The sequence below is a fragment of the Scyliorhinus torazame genome, chromosome 18, assembly GCF_047496885.1.
Source record: "Scyliorhinus torazame isolate Kashiwa2021f chromosome 18, sScyTor2.1, whole genome shotgun sequence".
Taxonomy (NCBI): Eukaryota; Metazoa; Chordata; class Chondrichthyes; order Carcharhiniformes; family Scyliorhinidae; genus Scyliorhinus; species Scyliorhinus torazame.
Genome location: NC_092724.1, coordinates 10,903,260 through 10,919,727, shown reverse-complemented (window position 1 = coordinate 10,919,727; position 16,468 = coordinate 10,903,260). Strand labels below are relative to the sequence as shown.

The following is a 16,468-nucleotide window of genomic DNA, read 5'->3' as shown; positions in this document are numbered from 1 at the left end:
GCGGTGTGTTGAGGGGAGGGGGTGCGGTGTGTTGAGGGGAGGGGGTGCGGTGTGTTGAGGGGAGGGGGTGCGGTGTGTTGAGGGGAGGGGGTGCGGTGTGTTGAGGGGAGGGGGTGCGGTGTGTTGAGGGGAGGGGGTGCGGTGTGTTGAGGGGAGGGGGTGCGGTGTGTTGAGGGGAGGGGGTGCGGTGTGTTGAGGGGAGGGGGTGCGGTGTGTTGAGGGGAGGGGGTGCGGTGTGTTGAGGGGAGGGGGTGCGGTGTGTTGAGGGGAGGGGGTGCGGTGTGTTGAGGGGAGGGGGTGCGGTGTGTTGAGGGGAGGGGGTGCGGTGTGTTGAGGGGAGGGGGTGCGGTGTGTTGAGGGGAGGGGGTGCGGTGTGTTGAGGGGAGGGGGTGCGGTGTGTTGAGGGGAGGGGGTGCGGTGTGTTGAGGGGAGGGGGTGCGGTGTGTTGAGGGGAGGGGGTGCGGTGTGTTGAGGGGAGGGGGTGCGGTGTGTTGAGGGGAGGGGGTGCGGTGTGTTGAGGGGAGGGGGTGCGGTGTGTTGAGGGGAGGGGGTGCGGTGTGTTGAGGGGAGGGGGTGCGGTGTGTTGAGGGGAGGGGGTGCGGTGTGTTGAGGGGAGGGGGTGCGGTGTGTTGAGGGGAGGGGGTGCGGTGTGTTGAGGGGAGGGGGTGCGGTGTGTTGAGGGGAGGGGGTGCGGTGTGTTGAGGGGAGGGGGTGCGGTGTGTTGAGGGGAGGGGGTGCGGTGTGTTGAGGGGAGGGGGTGCGGTGTGTTGAGGGGAGGGGGTGCGGTGTGTTGAGGGGAGGGGGTGCGGTGTGTTGAGGGGAGGGGGTGCGGTGTGTTGAGGGGAGGGGGTGCGGTGTGTTGAGGGGAGGGGGTGCGGTGTGTTGAGGGGAGGGGGTGCGGTGTGTTGAGGGGAGGGGGTGCGGTGTGTTGAGGGGAGGGGGGTGCGGTGTGTTGAGGGGAGGGGGTGCGGTGTGTTGAGGGGAGGGGGTGCGGTGTGTTGAGGGGAGGGGGTGCGGTGTGTTGAGGGGAGGGGGTGCGGTGTGTTGAGGGGAGGGGGTGCGGTGTGTTGAGGGGAGGGGGGGCGGTGTGTTGAGGGGAGGGGGGGCGGTGTGTTGAGGGGAGGGGGGGCGGTGTGTTGAGGGGAGGGGGGGCGGTGTGTTGAGGGGAGGGGGGGCGGTGTGTTGAGGGGAGGGGGGGCGGTGTGTTGAGGGGAGGGGGGGCGGTGTGTTGAGGGGAGGGGGGGGCGGTGTGTTGAGGGGAGGGGGGGCGGTGTGTTGAGGGGAGGGGGGGCGGTGTGTTGAGGGGAGGGGGGGCGGTGTGTTGAGGGGAGGGGGGGCGGTGTGTTGAGGGGAGGGGGGGCGGTGTGTTGAGGGGAGGGGGGGCGGTGTGTTGAGGGGAGGGGGGGCGGTGTGTTGAGGGGAGGGGGGGGCGGTGTGTTGAGGGGAGGGGGGGCGGTGTGTTGAGGGGAGGGGGGGCGGTGTGTTGAGGGGAGGGGGGGCGGTGTGTTGAGGGGAGGGGGGGCGGTGTGTTGAGGGGAGGGGGGGGCGGTGTGTTGAGGGGAGGGGGGGGCGGTGTGTTGAGGGGAGGGGGGGGCGGTGTGTTGAGGGGAGGGGGGGCGGTGTGTTGAGGGGAGGGGGGGCGGTGTGTTGAGGGGAGGGGGGGCGGTGTGTTGAGGGGAGGGGGGGCGGTGTGTTGAGGGGAGGGGGGGCGGTGTGTTGAGGGGAGGGGGGGCGGTGTGTTGAGGGGAGGGGGGGCGGTGTGTTGAGGGGAGGGGGGGCGGCGTGTTGAGGGGAGGGGGGGCGGCGTGTTACAAAGAACAAAGAACAAAGAAATGTACAGCACAGGAACAGGCCCTTCGGCCCTCCAAGCCCGTGCCGACCATACTGCCCGACTAAACTACAATCTTCTACACTTCCTGGGTCCGTATCCTTCTATTCCCATCCTATTCATATATTTGTCAAGATGCCCCTTAAATGTCCCTATCGTCCCTGCCTCCACTACCTCCTCCGGTAGTGAGTTCCAGGCACCCACTACCCTCTGCGTAAAAAACTTGCCTCGTACATCTACTCTAAACTTTGCCCCTCTCACCTTAAACCTATGCCCCCTAGTAATTGACCCCTCTACCCTGGGGAAAAGCCTCTGACTATCCACTCTGTCTATGCCCCTCATAATTTTGTATACCTCTATCAGGTCGCCTCTCAACCTCCTTCGTTCCAGTGAGAACAAACCGAGTTTATTCAATCGCTCCTCATAGCTTATGCCCTCCATACCAGGCAACATTCTGGTAAATCTCTTCTGCACCCTCTCTAAAGCCTCCACATCCTTCTGGTAGTGTGGCGACCAGAATTGAACACTATACTCCAAGTGTGGCCTAACTAAGGTTCTATACAGCTGCAACATGACTTGCCAATTCTTATACTCAATGCCCCGGCCAATGAAGGCAAGCATGCCGTATGCCTTCTTGACTACCTTCTCCACCTGTGTAGCCCCTTTCAGTGATCTGTGGACCTGTACTCCTAGATCTCTTTGACTTTCAATACTCTTGAGGGTTCTACCATTCACTGTATATTCCCTACCTGCATTAGCCCTTCCAAAATGCATTACCTCACATTTGTCCAGGTTAAACTCCATCTGCCATCTCTCCGCCCAAGTCTCCAGACAATCTAAATCCTGCTGTATCCTCAGACAGTCCTTATCGCTATCCGCAATTCCACCAACCTTTGTGTCGTCTGCAAACTTACTAATCAGACCAGTTACATTTTCCTCCAAATCATTTATATATACTACAAAGAGCAAAGGTCCCAGCACTGATCCCTGTGGAACACCACTGGTCACAGCCCTCCAATTAGAAAAGCATCCCTCCATTGCTACCCTCTGCCTTCTATGGCCTAGCCAGTTCTGTATCCACCTTGCCAGTTCACCCCTGATCCCGTGTGACTTCACCTTTTGTACTAGTCTACCATGAGGGACCTTGTCAAATGCCTTACTGAAGTCCATATAGACAACATCTACTGCCCTACCTGCATCAATCATCTTAGTGACCTCCTCGAAAAACTCGATCAAGTTAGTGAGACACGACCTCCCCTTCACAAAACCGTGCTGCCTCTCACTAATACGTCCATTTGCTTCCAAATGGGAGTAGATCCTGTCTCGAAGAATTCTCTCCAGTAATTTCCCTACCACTGAAGTAAGGCTCACCGGCCTGTAGTTCCCGGGATTATCCCTGCCACCCTTCTTAAACAGAGGAACAACATTGGCTATTCTCCAGTCCTCCGGGACATCCCCTGAAGACAGCGAGGATCCAAAGATTTCTGTCAAGGCCTCAGCAATTTCCTCTCCAGCCTCCTTCAGTATTCTGGGGTAGATCCCATCCGGCCCTGGGGACTTATCTACCTTAATATTTTTTAAGACACCCAACACCTCGTCTTTTTGGATCACAATGTGACCCAGGCTATCTACACCCCCTTCTCCAGACTCAACATCTACCAATTCCTTCTCTTTGGTGAATACTGATGCAAAGTATTCATTTAGTACCTCGCCCATTTCCTCTGGCTCCACACATAGATTCCCTTGCCTTCCCTTGCGTGTTGAGGGGAGGGGGCGCGGCGTGTTGAGGGGAGGGGGCGCGGCGTGTTGAGGGGAGGGGGCGCGGCGTGTTGAGGGGAGGGGGCGCGGCGTGTTGAGGGGAGGGGGCGCGGCGTGTTGAGGGGAGGGGGCGCGGCGTGTTGAGGGGAGGGGGCGCGGCGTGTTGAGGGGAGGGGGCGCGGCGTGTTGAGGGGAGGGGGCGCGGCGTGTTGAGGGGAGGGGGCGCGGCGTGTTGAGGGGAGGGGGCGCGGCGTGTTGAGGGGAGGGGGCGCGGCGTGTTGAGGGGAGGGGGCGCGGCGTGTTGAGGGGAGGGGGCGCGGCGTGTTGAGGGGAGGGGGCGCGGCGTGTTGAGGGGAGGGGGCGCGGCGTGTTGAGGGGAGGGGGCGCGGCGTGTTGAGGGGAGGGGGCGCGGCGTGTTGAGGGGAGGGGGCGCGGCGTGTTGAGGGGAGGGGGCGCGGCGTGTTGAGGGGAGGGGGCGCGGCGTGTTGAGGGGAGGGGGCGCGGCGTGTTGAGGGGAGGGGGCGCGGCGTGTTGAGGGGAGGGGGCGCGGCGTGTTGAGGGGAGGGGGCGCGGCGTGTTGAGGGGAGGGGGCGCGGCGTGTTGAGGGGAGGGGGCGCGGCGTGTTGAGGGGAGGGGGCGCGGCGTGTTGAGGGGAGGGGGCGCGGCGTGTTGAGGGGAGGGGGCGCGGCGTGTTGAGGGGAGGGGGCGCGGCGTGTTGAGGGGAGGGGGCGCGGCGTGTTGAGGGGAGGGGGCGCGGCGTGTTGAGGGGAGGGGGCGCGGCGTGTTGAGGGGAGGGGGCGCGGCGTGTTGAGGGGAGGGGGCGCGGCGTGTTGAGGGGAGGGGGCGCGGCGTGTTGAGGGGAGGGGGCGCGGCGTGTTGAGGGGAGGGGGCGCGGCGTGTTGAGGGGAGGGGGCGCGGCGTGTTGAGGGGAGGGGGCGCGGCGTGTTGAGGGGAGGGGGCGCGGCGTGTTGAGGGGAGGGGGCGCGGCGTGTTGAGGGGAGGGGGCGCGGCGTGTTGAGGGGAGGGGGCGCGGCGTGTTGAGGGGAGGGGGCGCGGCGTGTTGAGGGGAGGGGGCGCGGCGTGTTGAGGGGAGGGGGCGCGGCGTGTTGAGGGGAGGGGGCGCGGCGTGTTGAGGGGAGGGGGCGCGGCGTGTTGAGGGGAGGGGGCGCGGCGTGTTGAGGGGAGGGGGCGCGGCGTGTTGAGGGGAGGGGGCGCGGCGTGTTGAGGGGAGGGGGCGCGGCGTGTTGAGGGGAGGGGGCGCGGCGTGTTGAGGGGAGGGGGCGCGGCGTGTTGAGGGGAGGGGGCGCGGCGTGTTGAGGGGAGGGGGCGCGGCGTGTTGAGGGGAGGGGGCGCGGCGTGTTGAGGGGAGGGGGCGCGGCGTGTTGAGGGGAGGGGGCGCGGCGTGTTGAGGGGAGGGGGCGCGGCGTGTTGAGGGGAGGGGGCGCGGCGTGTTGAGGGGAGGGGGCGCGGCGTGTTGAGGGGAGGGGGCGCGGCGTGTTGAGGGGAGGGGGCGCGGCGTGTTGAGGGGAGGGGGCGCGGCGTGTTGAGGGGAGGGGGCGCGGCGTGTTGAGGGGAGGGGGCGCGGCGTGTTGAGGGGAGGGGGCGCGGCGTGTTGAGGGGAGGGGGCGCGGCGTGTTGAGACATTGGAATAAGAATTGTTTGTTCATGACTTTATAAGACATTCTATGTAGCATTTTCTTCAGCAATATCTATGACTCATAATATTTTCAGGTTAGCCATCATTGCGACAGAATTTTTTGAACAACGCCCTGAAAATATATATATTTTTAAGTAGCTGGTTTGTGATTGTTTGATTGTTATTTGATTTATTGGACAGCTCTTCATGAACTGTTTCTACTGTTTTGCTTTGTACTGTATTTTACATAGATTGGTTTGACTTTTATGGAAAATTAAATATTCATTTTACTTGTATTGAGTAAGTTGCCTGTAGCTCCTGTTGAAAATAACAAATTTGGCTTATTCTGTCAAGTGTGATTCATGATCATATCTGTGAATTTTTAATCTGTTTGGTTTAAACTTTTTGTGTTCTTAGGGTTTCAAACCAAAATTTTAATGCAAGAAAACAATGCCAAGTGACACCATTCCTTTCATTTGGTTGAAATGAAATTGTATCGTTCTGGAATCCATAGCCATTGCATAAAGAGATTTTGATTATCCATTCTAATGTAATGTTGATTATAAATTTATTTTGTTTTTAGAAAAGAATGGTGTAAAGATTTTTACAGCCACATTTCACAGCTTACAAATAGTGTTGGCAGCTTTCAAAATATTCTTCATGCCAGTGCTTCAGATTTACAGTCTTCCGTTTATATTTGTGTAAATACGTACAGTATAAATTTTCTTAGATGGCCATGAAGCAAAAATGTGCTTGCTTGTTTGTTGCCAAACAAGAGATGTACAACATTGAGAGACATAGTATAGATGGTAAGCTACTTTTCCTTTAGAAGGGTCAATAACCAGGGGGCAAATATTTCTGGTAAGGGGCAGGAGATTTGAGGAAAGGTGGAAATCTGGAACTCACTACCTGAAAGGGTGGTGGAGCTGGGAGCCCTCAGAGCATTTAAGAAGCATCGTGGGCGGCACAGTGGTTAGCACCGTTGCTTCACAGCTCCAGGGCCCAGTTTCGATTCCTGGCTTGGGTCACTGTCTGTGCGGATTTGTGTCTGCGTGGGTTTCCTCTCGGTGATTCCTCCGGGTGCTCCGGTTTCCTCCCACAAGTCCCCAAAGATGTGCTGTTAGGTAATTTGGACAGTCTGAATTCTCCCTATGTGTACCCGAACAGGCGCTGGTGTGTGGCGACTAGGGGATTTTCACAGTAACTTCATTGCAGTGTTAATGTAAGCCTACTTGTGACAATAAAGATTATTATTATAAAACGAGCACTTGAAATGCCACAGCATCCAAGGTTAAAGACCAAGTGCTGAAAAACGGGATTAGAATATGGGTGCTTGCTGGCCAGCACATACACAATGGGCCGGAAGGCCTCTTTCTTTGCTGTAAAATTCTATGACACTATAACCATTACATTTACAACTTTTTTCTTTTCAGTATATAAATGTTTTACTGCCTGGGTGTGCACTGCCATAAACCATGACTGATCTGGATGAATTTATCTTTTGCAATTGGCAAGGTCGGCTGTGGCCTGCAAAAGTAAGTTAACTTGTTCAATTCTTCCATAATTTTCCATATATTTTCTTTACTTGATGCCATGTCATCAGGCTACTAATCACCTTCATTTTACACGTGTGCTCATTTTTATATTGAATGTTGACCATATCCAAGCTATATTCTTTGGTTTGGTGTCACTCGGCCAAGCCACATTAAACACACTCTATAAATCTCTTCCATTTTTTTTGCTAATTTTATGCCAACTTGTAATTACATAGTTATTACTCTTGCATGATATCCTCAGTGATCTGTGTTCTTAGATTAAACTTGCTAACCACAATATTCAGGTAGTTTATTTTGCTAAGATTCTAGAGCCTTTAAGATTAATTATTTTTAAGCATTCATGATCATGTTTGTGAATTATGAATCACATTGAAATGCTGAGGCTCATAGTTCAGGACAACACCCCCCAAGGTTGAAAATAGTGGGAGAGCAGGTGAGAGCAATGACTAATAATGCTTCGTGCAAAAGCGGTGTAATACAGTTTTTGCAGCTTAAGGCTGTAATAAAACCATTTTACTTGAAAACTGTTGGCAAGAGGTCAACTTGATATTACCAAAGAGCCTGATGAAACCAAAAGATCTATTAAGTAGCTCAAAAAGTTGATGCTGTTGATGTGCTTTTTTACTGCATTTGGTATCATGTAACGTGCATGTTTAATCAGATGCTAATTGAACAAATTGGATTGTGAGAACCTTGAACTCCACGGTATTTCTTCTCAGTCCCAATGTCGTTCTGCCCCAGTGATCATATATTGCAGACTTTGTCATTCTTGATAACACTCTTAGGCCTTACTTATTCATGGAATGTAACTTTTAGGGTAAAGATACTCGAGGTACATATGCAAAACTTTAGCTCCTTCTCTATAGATGTCTATTTGAATGCTATTCTAAGTGAGCTTATACTTGTTAATATTTCAATCAGTAATTGATTACCAAGTTTGCAATCAAGATCTTTCATTGTAATTCCAAAATTATTGCTTGTAAGGCTGCTCAAGGGATGAATCAGAAATTTAAGGGTGGCACGGTAGCATAGTGGTTAGCACTGTTGCTTCACTGCTCCAGGGTCCCAGGTTCGATTCTGTTCAGGTCTGTGCGGAGTCTGCACGTTCTCCCATCTGCGTAGGTTTCCTCCAAGTGTTCGGGTTTCCTCCCAAAGTCCAAAGATATGCAGGTTAGGTGGATTAGCTGTGTTAAATTGCCCTTTGGGTCCAAAAAGATTAGGTCGGGTTTGCACTCTCTCCAAAGCATCCATGTCCTTCTGGTAGTGTGGCAAATATTCCAAATGTGGCTTAACTAAAGTTTTATACAACTGTAACCTGACCTGTCAACTCTTCTACTCAAAGCCCTGACCAATGAAGGATCGCATGCTATATGGCTTCTTGACCACCTTATCCTCCTGCATTGCCACTTTCATGGAACTGTTATAGTTATAGTTCCCCCAATTCAGCACCCTTACTCGAGGACCACTCTTGTCAGCACCTTTACTCGAGCACCATGAGTATTCGAATGTACAGAATTATGATCACTATTTCCCAAATGTTCTAATCATTCCAGGTCCACCGGGTACCTCTATTCTCAAGCATCTTATCAAGTTTTCTATGATTGCTTTAGTTATGAGCGTAAAGCCATTCTCATACAAAAAGCAGATTGTTGATGCAAGGCATGGCAAGTAGTTTAATATTGTTGCCTTTTAACAGTAAAAGCAGAGATTAGCATGGGCAGATGTGGCAACCAATCAAAGAATTTTTAAAATTATTGAAGAAAGCAATCTGTTTATAAACAGCGGTTCAAGCCTTAGATATTGAAAATATACACCATATTGTAAGCTCTCCACAGGTAAATGAGAATGTTTGAAATTCTAAAAGAACGAAGGTTAGAATTAATTGAAGAAAACAGTCTTTTCTATTTGACCCTTTCTCCATTCTTCCTCCTGTTCTCCTTTTCTACTGTAGGAGTTGACTAAAGTAGATTTAATTCTGAAGGAAAATACTGTGAACGCTGGAAATCTTCAATAAAAGAAAATGCTGGAAACATTCAGCAGGTCAGATAGCTCTGTCGAGTAAAACAGAATTAATGTTTCAGGCAATGACATTTCAACAGAACAGGGTGAACAGATTTAATTCTATACATATTGGATGAGTGAGGCAAGTTTGTCCACTTGCCAAAGTGAAGATAAGCTCAAAATCAATTTAAATGGACATCTTTTTAGAGAACCCTTTGTATTTTATCTTCCACCCCACTCCCCAGTTTGCAGGTTGGATGAAAGGGGAAGGTTCCCCTGAAGAGTTCCAAATATGTTTTTCCCCTTGTGTTAGCTACAATAATTATTACCTTGACACAGTGCATATATCAAGATTATCATGTGATTAAATTCTTTGCTGGAAGGCGGCACGGAGGCACAGTGGTTGGCACTGCTGCCTATGGCGCTGATGACCTGGCTCTATCCCGGCCCTGGGTCATTGTCTATGTGGAGTTTGCACATTCTCCCCATGTCTGTGTGGGTCTTGGTCCCACAATCCAAAGATGTGCAGGTTAGATGGATTGGCCACACTAAATTGTCCCTTAATTGGAGAAAAAAAATTAGTATTCTAAATTTTTTTTAAAAATCTTTGCTGGTAACTGATCCGTTCAAAATGGATGTATGGATAATTCTAAATACTGAGCCTTCAGAAAATATATAAACCAAGTATATTGGAGAATTCTGCAAGATTGCATGTTTCCCAGAATGTTTTTTTTTTTGTTTTGTGGTTTATTAAATGTAATACTACAGGCTTGCAATGGCCAAGAATTTACATTACTGTGTGTCACTCTAGTAGTCCGTCTCCTTCTAATTAATTTCCTACTTGCTGTGGTGTTGTTGAACACGTGGGATAGAAATTGATATGCACTGTGCAGGTTTTTCAGAAATACAATAGGAGCAAACATCAGTTTATCAGAGAAAAGCCCTCTGCAAAATCTGCTCAGGCGATGGTCTGGCAGGTAAATTTGCGTGCTCCTTAACTTTCTATCAGTCTACATCTCTAGCATTGGCACTCAGCCTCTTAACCATGTAAATCTGGCGCAGAATGCCGGTTGAAGAGCCCAGACCAGATTCTTAGTCACTCATGAACTGAAAGGGCTGTTGAGGCTGCCAAGGAAACAGAAGGTCATTTTATTTTTGTGAAAATGTTCCTGGAGAACCAAAAGAAGCAGGAGTGCCCCATAGTGTGCTCCAATCCCCCTCCTGGTATTTACCCCAGACCCACTGGCAGTGAAGCAAGTGTCCTGACACCAAACCATTTGCTCTGGTGAGCTGCCTCTGCAGCTGACTAAATTGATGCAGTTTTTACTGATTCTCTGACCTTTTGGTTCATGCCCAAGGAAGCCATGCAATACCGAGTATGTGCTGAAAACAGGTTCAGATCAAAGTTTACTCCCACCAACTTCTATCTCTTGACAGTTTTATTTTTTCCTTCTGAATATATTAACTTCTTTCTGGGCATCAGTTCGTACAGTGTGAAAGCGGTGGGTCATAATTGGCCATTGAACAACCCGACCCTGTTCATGGCCAATGTCCAAACTCTACTTCCAGGATAGCATGCTAGTGTAGAAGAATTTACATTTATACAGAACGTTTTGTGACCTCCAAATGACCCAAAGCATTTTACATCCAATGAAGTACATTTGTACGGCACTGCCAAGTGTAGATACCCGAATAATGTAGAAAGTGCTCCAGCCAATTTACGCAGCAAGACATCAGATAACCTGATTTTGTGATGTTTTTCGAGGTCATGTATTAGCTACATGAGCTCACTGCACTTTTGAATAACAATGCGATCTTTTAAGTCCACCTTAGTGGGCAGACGTTATTACATCCAAAAGGCAGCACCTGCACCAATGGAACACGACTCGGTACTGCTGAAGTGTCAGCCTGTATTATGCTCGGATCAGTGTTGGGGCCACAGCTGTTCTCTTTATATATTAACGATCTAGATGACGGGACTGGGGGCATTCTGGCTAAGTTTGCCAATGATACAAAGATAGGTGGAGGGGCAGGTAGTATGGAGGAGGTGGGGAGGCTGCAGAAAGATTTAGACAGTTTAGGAGAGTGGTCCAAGAAATGGCTGATTAAATTCAACGTGGGCAAGTGCGAGGTCTTGCACTTTGGAAAAAAGAATATAGGCATGGACTATTTTCTAAACGGTGACAAAATTCATAATGCTGAAGCGCAAAGGGACTTGGGAGTCCTAGTCCAGGATTCTCTAAAGGTAAACTTGCAGGTTGAGTCCATAATTAAGAAAGCAAATGCAATGTTGTTATTTGTCTCGAGGCTTGGAATATAAAAGCAGGGATGTACTTCTGAAGCTTTATAAAGCATTAGTTAGGCCCCATTTAGAATACTGTGAGCAATTTTGGGCCCCACACCTCAGGAAGGACATACTGGCACTGGAGCGGGTCCAGCGGAGATTCACACGGATGATCCCAGGAATGGTATGCCTAACATACGATGAATGTCTGAGGATCCTGGGATTATATTCATTGGAGTTTAGGAGGTTGAGGGGAGATCTAATAGAAACTTACAAGATAATGAATGGCTTAGATAGGGTGGACATAGGGAAGTTGTTTCCATTAGCAGGGGAGACTAGGACCCGGGGGCACAGCCTTAGAATAAAAGGGAGTCACTTTAGAACAGAGATGAGGAGAAATTTCTTCAGCCAGAGAGTGGTGGGTCTGTGGAATTCATTGCCACAGAGGGCGGTGGAGGCCGGGACGTTGAGTGTCTTTAAGACAGAAGTTGATAAATTCTTGATTTCTCGAGGAATTAAGGGCTATGGAGAGAGAGCGGGTAAATGGAGTTGAAATCAGCCATGATTGAATGGTGGAGTGGACTCGATGGGCCAAATGGCCTTACTTCCGCTCCTATGTCTTATGGTCTTATCTCTGGAGTAAGACTTGACACAACATTCTGACTGAAGCTAATGCTGTCACTTGACACTCGATGCTACGGTTCCAGTGCCACTTTCAGCAGTGATGGGGTGGTCTCACCCATACAGTTAGCAGACTCCGACAATCAATAGATAAATCCACTTTTGTGGTTTGTAAATTTCTACATATGACTACTTCAACCAAAATACGTACACAGAAGCAATGGTTATGGCAGAACGTGGGTAAAAGTTTACTTGTTTGCACCAACACGGCCCATTCTTTGTGTTGCAATTATTATGAGTAGCACCACAGGGGAGGATGCTGTAATTTGTCTTGCAAATCTATCTCAAAATATCACTGTAGTTTTGGGTATATTGTCAAACGTAATATTCTTATGGACCTGTGAAGAGGGGGTAAAAGTTGATTCTGCTAACTTACCATTCCAGGTCTGGCTGTAACAGGATCTTGTTGTGGATTTTGTGCTTTGCCAGTATTGCAGGAACCCCACTGTGCGCTTTCAGATTATATCAAATTAATCAGTTTTTCTGAGTTTAAATTGATGAACAAACTGATTCAATGACCCCATTTGCCAAATTTAAAAAAGAACTAGGTAAATTGTAACCCTCGTCCACATGTCACGCACATCCCCTGGGGTCCCACACTTACACTAGAGTACGGATGGTAGAAAATGTGGATAGACTAATAGCTGTTATAGTTCATGAATGAAATAAACAATCAAATAAATATGTGGTTGACTGTCCTTTGGCCAGAGTCAATGCAAGCCACATTGCAACCGTTTTGTTCAATTGTCTTCCTGGGTGTAGCTATATGGAGCAGATTTCCATGTTCTCTCCCCAAAAGATCTTGGTTTGCGGTAGATTTCTCTTGGGGTGCATAACAGAGCGAGAGACCTGTCATGTCCACCTTCCAGTATATCCTTCTGACCACTGCTCTAAAGGTTCTTGAGCTTTGATGGCTGTATATTCTGCAGGAATTTAATTGCCATGTGTGCTGTGGATGTTGTGTTGAGGACAGATAATTGCATTTTTTGATGTCTCATCACAAACCTTTCCATAGAATCCCTACAGTTCAGAAGGACATCATTCAACCCATTGAGTCTGCATCAACCCTCCGAAACAGCACTGTACCTCGACCGATTCCCATCTTATTCCTGTAACTCCATGCATTGATCCTGGCCAATCCACCTAACCTGCACATCTTTGGACTGTGGGAGGGCAGCATGGTGGCGCAGTGGGTTAGCCCTGCTGCCTCACGGCGCCGAGGTCCCAGGTTCGATCCTGGCTTTGGGTCACTGTCCGTGTGGAGTTTGCACATTCTCCCCGTGTTTGCGTGGGTTTTGCCCCCACAACCCAAAGATGTGCAGGCTAGGTAGATTGGCCACGCTAAATTGGATTGGATTTGTTTATTGTCATGTGTACCGAGGTACAGTGAAAAGTATTTTTCTGCGAGCAGCTCAACAAATCATTAAGTACAAGAGAAGAAAAGGGAATAAAAGAAAATACATCCCCTTAATTGGAAAAAATGAGTTGGGTACTCTAAATTATTATTTTTTAAATCTTGGACTGTGGGAGGAAACCGGTGCAAACTCCACGCCGACATGGGGAGAACGTGCAAACTCCACACAGACAGTCACTAGAATTGAACTCTGGCTCCTGGCGCTGTGAGGCAACATGCTACCACTGTGCCGCCCTAATTTGAAGACCAATAATGTAAAAGTCAACAAGAGATGGGGTCTTTCAAGCTCGGTTGGATGTTTTTGGGGGAGGGGCTGTTGTTATGGGAGTCTGTCTCTATCCTTGTCATTCCAATGTGTATGGGAGTGGGCTGAGGGGGGTGGGGGGGGGGGGGTGGGTGCTGGCTTACAAGTTGTGTTATTCAGCTTTTCCATTATCTTAATAGGATTGTGGTTTATTAAAAAACCAACCAGAATGAAAGGCATGAGAAATCTCTTGTATTCTTTTTTTTTAAAAACAGATCCTCATAACAATGTCCTTCACATTAGGAAGTAGCTTTTAAGCAATACTCTGTTGCATGTCAACATCCTCACCCTATGAGTTTACGTACGGCAGTTACTTTCCTCTTACTGAGGTCTGTGGTCCGACTATATATTCTGTCACTTGCCCTGCTCAAACTGTTGTTACCAAATCAAACCTTGACTTCTCCCCTTTTAGCTTAAAGTACCTTTATTACTTTGGCCTCTTCTGCTTCTCACTCTTTTAGTATTCTGTGGTATATTTCAATATCAGAGCTGGAAGTACATCCATCTTTATTAATCAGGTACTGTTTGTAATTTCTTTGTTTGTGTCCTGCAAGTATCTTTGGTCCTGGTAGCTGCAGTAATAGTTAGTTTAACTGTCCCTATTTAGTTTCAGTTCTGCACAAAGTATGCCCTAGTGCCAAATGCGAAGTGATTCTTGTGCGGCTTGTTGCCATCTATATGACTTGCCTGTTTTACATTTGGCGTGTGATGATTTAATTTTGAGGCTTCTATATCCGAGGCTGAGTGCTTGATGGTGCAGATTTATTTGTCATTACCTAGGGTTGATGCTTGTTGGCTTAACTCAAGTACTGCATACGTTTGTGTTTTTAAGCTTAGACATAAACTTGTGCACAAGGCAAAGGTTTTTAGATGAGTTAATTTTGTATTATGAGGATTTGTGTGGGAATTCATTTTACAGTGATTCATTCTGTTTTTAACCCATCCTCGGTTCTATTGCGTCTACATGGGTTCACTCAACATTAACTTACGAAATGTAAGGGCAGCACGGTGACCTCACGGCGCCGAGGTCCCAGGTTCGATCCCGGCTCTGGGTCACTGTCCGTGTGGAGTTTGCACATTCTCCCCGTGTTTGCGTGGGTTTTGCCCCCACAACCCAAAAATCTGCAATCTAGGTGGATTGGCCACGCTAAATTGCCCCTTAATTGGAAAAAATGAATTGGGTACTCTTTTTTTAAAAAAAATTTTTTTTAATTTAAACTTACGAAATGTAACAACGCCATCCCATGGGACTTCACGGGGGCATAACTTTTTTTAAAATGACCCTGAACCATGAAGGGGTATCAGAGATGAGGCCTATTGACTACAGATTTGCAGAATTGGAAAACCAAATCTGAGGGGCGAGAGCTGGTTGTGACATGCATGGGTGAACATACCTTGGTAATAAGCTCCCAATTAAGTTGTGGTTGCATTCCAGAAAACACCAACTTTTAAATGAAGCAACTTTATATGAATCATAAGTTCCCATAGGAATCTGTGTTAAAACTGAAGTGAGGTTCCTTCAGACATACCTTGCCCAGAAAAAGCAATATGCAATTTGAAAGATTGCATCGTATATGTGCAGCACTGTGCATTCCTTGCTGGAATAAGTAGCAAAATAAAATATATCATTGAATATTACAGAAATACCAAATATATTGAAATTAGATAAACCTAAATCACCCAAACAGGCCCTGAGCAGCACAGCTTTTGTGTCTCACCCAGAGCGCTTCTGAAACTCTGCCTGCTTATTTTCATTTCCCCCACACACCCTCGCGCGCGCTCCCTCCCCCATTTACTACTCAGCGTGCAGACAAAGTAAAATCAAAAATGCTGAAGTAAATCGAAACAAAAGGCTCTAAATTGTAAATGGCTTTACACGGGGCAACCTATAGTAAGAACTTTCTGTATTTTAACTTTGAAAAATGGTTGCATGAGATTTTAAATTACAGCTCTGGCCTTTCCTATATCTGCTGTTCATTTTAATGATGGGCTCAAAATTGATTTTTAATTAGGTCTTTCTTTTGGTCTTTGGTTGTGTTCTACCATTCACCCAGCAACACCTTGTGGGTAACCCGCAATGTCAATGGCGCTACTAGCCCACGGCTACACTCTTAAGTGTCAAACTGTTTAGTAGCAAAACAATGGTTTCTCTTGAGTTGAGCTCACAAAGTCTGGTTATCCTACGCTCCATTTTGTAGTGGATTCCTTTATTTCCCCAAGACATTGATGACTATGTTGTGACCTATGGGTTGCATGTGGTCCAAGAAACCTATGTGGCTGGAGTCTACCATATTTGGGTCCATCTTCTGAAAACCTAAATTAACTTGTTTTGTTTTATAGAAGCCTTTTATTGTATTTTTTAATTTCAATTTCCAGCATTTGATGCTTTTATTTTGTCCATTTTTTTAAAGAACATTGCCTTAAACTTTGTTTTTGTATTTTTAACATTTTGGTGCTAAAGGATTACATTCTTGCTGTGGAAGTTAACAAATGCATGAAAGGTAAGATTCATATTGCAGAGTGTATAATTGCTGCTTCTACCATTTATGCAATTAGTTAACCTTGCACTTTTAGCAAACCTACTAATGTAAAGATTAATTTTCCTTCTAATGATCTTTGTAATTCTTTCTACATTACAAAATGGGCCAGAGTTAAACGGCTTTAGTCGTAAGCAGTTAGAATGCCACTGGAGAAACCTTTGACGTAACTCATAGATGCAACATCTTTTTGAACCCCAAAAAACGTTTTAGTGTAAACTGAAGAATTTTCTCAATTAAATATTATTCTTGTACCTAATTAAAAAAAAAAAAAAATTATTTTTTCTAGTACAGGTCATTCATTTTTGGTATCCATTTTCCCTTCATATGACCATTCGTGGGCAGCAAGCCACAAGTGATTAGCACTGTGGCTTCACAGCGTCAGGGTCCCAGGTTCGATTCCTCGCTGGGTCACTGTCTGTGCAGAGTCTGCACGTTCTCCCCGTGTCTGCGTGGGTCTCCTCCGGGT

General features: G+C 48.3%; 1 protein-coding gene across 5 annotated transcripts in view; it reads left to right on the top strand.

Annotated features, from left to right (window-relative positions):
• The window catches only part of LOC140394943 (PWWP domain-containing DNA repair factor 3B-like), an 82,041-nt gene that overhangs the window by 11,970 nt on the left and 53,603 nt on the right, over window positions 1-16,468 (top strand). For 3 of the 5 annotated variants that reach the window (XM_072482154.1, XM_072482155.1, XM_072482153.1), the window contains exon 2: window positions 6,656-6,757. In XM_072482154.1, the coding sequence (XP_072338255.1) occupies window positions 6,698-6,757 (60 nt within the window). In that variant the 5' untranslated portion in view covers window positions 6,656-6,697. Of the gene's footprint in view, window positions 1-6,655; window positions 6,758-8,729; window positions 8,819-15,923; window positions 15,964-16,468 lie in introns of those variants that run through there. The other 2 variants (XM_072482156.1, XM_072482157.1) reach the window with 2 other exon arrangements.